Below are 2,653 nucleotides of genomic sequence, written 5' to 3' on the forward strand. Positions count from 1 at the left end.
GTTGCCTGCCCCGATGAGCTCAGGGGCTGAGCTGTGAACCATCCTCCCTCCTTCCCTCCCCCTGTGTCCCCAAATTAAAGACAAGGGAACCCAGCCCTGCTTGGAGCAACCTCGGATGGTTTGTCCTGGGTGCTGGGAGGTGCTAGGCTGCCCTTTCCTGGCACCGTGTAGCCCTGGTGCAGTGCTTGGCACAGCACGGGGAGCACCCAGTGCTGCACTGTGCCATGGGCTCTTGTTGTGCTGAGCACCCGTAGGAAAGCCAAGCTGGTGGCTTTGCCTGGTTATTTTTAGGTGCTTTAGGGCTGTTCCAGAGGGCTTCTAAATAGTTTTATTATGTGAGCTCCTGCCCTGTGCCTCTTCCCAGCTCTGCCTGGTCCCATCTCTGCAAACTGGTCTTTAAAAATCTGGTGGGTGGCTGTGGGGGGGCTGTCTGCAGGGGCCCCCGTGCTGGGCAGAACCTGCTCACAACTGCCATGGTGAGAGGTGGCTGAGGGCTCGGCTGGTCTGCACCCTCTGCTTGTCTGAACAGGAGCAGCAAAGTGCTGAGCTGTGGGTTCCTCACCGGGTGCCTTTCATCTCGCGTGGGGGGGAGGGCAGGAGCCATCGGCTCCCTCTGCTGTGGGCTGTGTGGGATTGGTGCTGAGCTGGGGTCTGCCGTGCTGTTCGGCGCAGGAGGGTGCTGTGGTGACCTGCCCTCTGCCAGAGAGGTGACTTCTCCCCTCCCTGCCCTGCAGAGCAGCCATGGAGGTGATGAACATGATGGAGCAGCCAATCAAGGTGACAGAGTGGCAGGAAACCTACACCTACGACTCAGGCATCCACTCCGGCGTCAACACCCAGGTGCCCTCTGTCAGCAGCAAGTGCCTTGCGGATGATGACGAGGTCTATGGGAAGCAGTACACCATCAAGAAGACGACCACGACGAGCTACTGCCAGGGAGGAAGCCAGGGCCAGAACCAAGCACAAGGTAGGGCCTGTAGGGCTGGGCACATCTGTGAGCTTGGCTGCTCAGCTCCTGCCTTCCTCTGCCTCCCCCATGAGCCGTGCTCCCTCTGGGCACTGCTCCACACCATCTTTCACACCCTGGGAGTCGTTGCTGCCTAAAATACGCTCCCTTCTGTCCTCCTTCCCTGCGCCCAGGGGCTCTCGCCTAGGGGCGGCGCGCAGCCAGCTCACCCTGGTGCTGTGCACACACATCCCAGCGTGCTGGTGGGTTGGATCGAGAAAGGAACAGCTGATCCCAGCCCACAGATTGGCCGTCTGCCCTGCCTGCCTGTCTGCCTGCTTGAGAAGCCTGTCAGCATGGCTGGCAGCTGCCAGCGTGTGCCTGAAAGCCTGGCTGGCTGGCCTTCTCTTCTGCTGCTGCTGGGAGGGCAAAGCAGGTGGAGACACAGCCCCTAAAGCCAAAGGAGGTGGATGCCTCCCCCTGGCTTGATCCCTTCAAGAGGAGTGGTTTGTTCCTTAGCTGCTGCTGCAGCATCTCTGCCCCTCAGGTTGTGCTGGTCCCGGCGTCCTGGACAGGGAAAGCCTCCGCGTCCCTCTAATCCCCTGTGTCAGCTGATTCCAAATTGCAAATATCCTTAATTTTTTAATTAATAGGCCTTGTGTGACAACTGCCTGATCATGCTGCCTAATTGAGTGTTGTCTTATCTCTCTGCTGCCATATCTGCTCACACTTTGAAGTGCCGGCTCCTTGCAGCGTGTGCTGGGGCTGCTGACGCTGCCGGCGCCGCGGTGCTGAGCTCTGGCTCAGCTGATCCACCCGGGAAGCGGGGCTGGGGGTGCTCCTTGGGGGCACCCAAAGTCTCACGCTGCCTTGTCTCCCCCCGCAGCTGACATGGAGGCCCAGCTGGCCATGACCCGGGCCCAGCGTGTCCGGGCTGCCATGTACCCTGAGACGGTGGAGGACCGGTCCCTGCTCATCAGCACCCAGCTGGAGGGGCAGCAGACCAACGTGCAGCGCCTGGCAGAGCCCTCCCAGATGCTGAAATCAGCCATTGTGCACCTCATCAACTACCAGGACGATGCTGAGCTGGCCACCCGTGCCATCCCTGAGCTCACCAAGCTGCTCAACGATGAGGACCCGGTAAGGAACTGTGGTTTGCTTGCGAGTATCTCTGGGTGTTCAACTTCCAGGCTTGTGGGACACACTTCCACAGCTCCTGCTGCATGACCAGGCTCCTGTCCTTGGGCTCTGTGGCCACCATCCTGTGCCACGATGTGTGGCAGCCTCTGCCTGGCTCTCACCCAGCAGAGTGGGATCCCTCCTGTCCCTGCTGCGATGGCAGCAGTGGGACTCCCTCCCACCCGCCGGCTCATCTCCCCGCAGGTGGTTGTCAGCAAGGCGGCCATGATTGTGAACCAGCTCTCCAAGAAGGAGGCCTCGCGCCGCGCCCTGATGCAGTCACCGCAGATCGTGGCGGCCGTGGTGCGCACCATGCAGAGCACCAGCGACCTGGACACAGCCCGCTGCACCACCAGCATCCTGCACAACCTCTCGCACCACCGCGAGGGCCTGCTCTCCATCTTCAAGTCCGGTGGCATCCCGGCCCTGGTCAGGATGCTGAGGTACAGGGGTGCTGCCGGGGGTCCCAAGAGGCTGGCAGAGCTGAGTGGTCCCCCCAGCCAGGCAGCTGCCCAGGGGCAGAGCAGG

The 2,653-nt window shown here is 61.4% G+C and overlaps 1 protein-coding gene across 1 annotated transcript in view; it reads left to right on the forward strand.

Moving 5' to 3' along the window:
* The window catches only part of JUP (junction plakoglobin), a 16,909-nt gene that overhangs the window by 9,381 nt on the left and 4,875 nt on the right, over positions 1 to 2,653 (forward strand). Inside the window, exons 2-4 of the mRNA XM_009994204.1 lie at positions 737 to 967; positions 1,833 to 2,086; positions 2,330 to 2,629. Of these exons, the coding sequence (XP_009992506.1) occupies positions 742 to 967; positions 1,833 to 2,086; positions 2,330 to 2,629 (780 nt within the window). The 5' untranslated portion in view covers positions 737 to 741. The remainder of the gene's footprint in view (positions 1 to 736; positions 968 to 1,832; positions 2,087 to 2,329; positions 2,630 to 2,653) is intronic.

Source organism: Chaetura pelagica, unplaced genomic scaffold, assembly GCF_000747805.2.
Source record: "Chaetura pelagica isolate M959 unplaced genomic scaffold, ChaPel_1.0 scaffold963, whole genome shotgun sequence".
Classification (NCBI taxonomy): Eukaryota; Metazoa; Chordata; class Aves; order Apodiformes; family Apodidae; genus Chaetura; species Chaetura pelagica.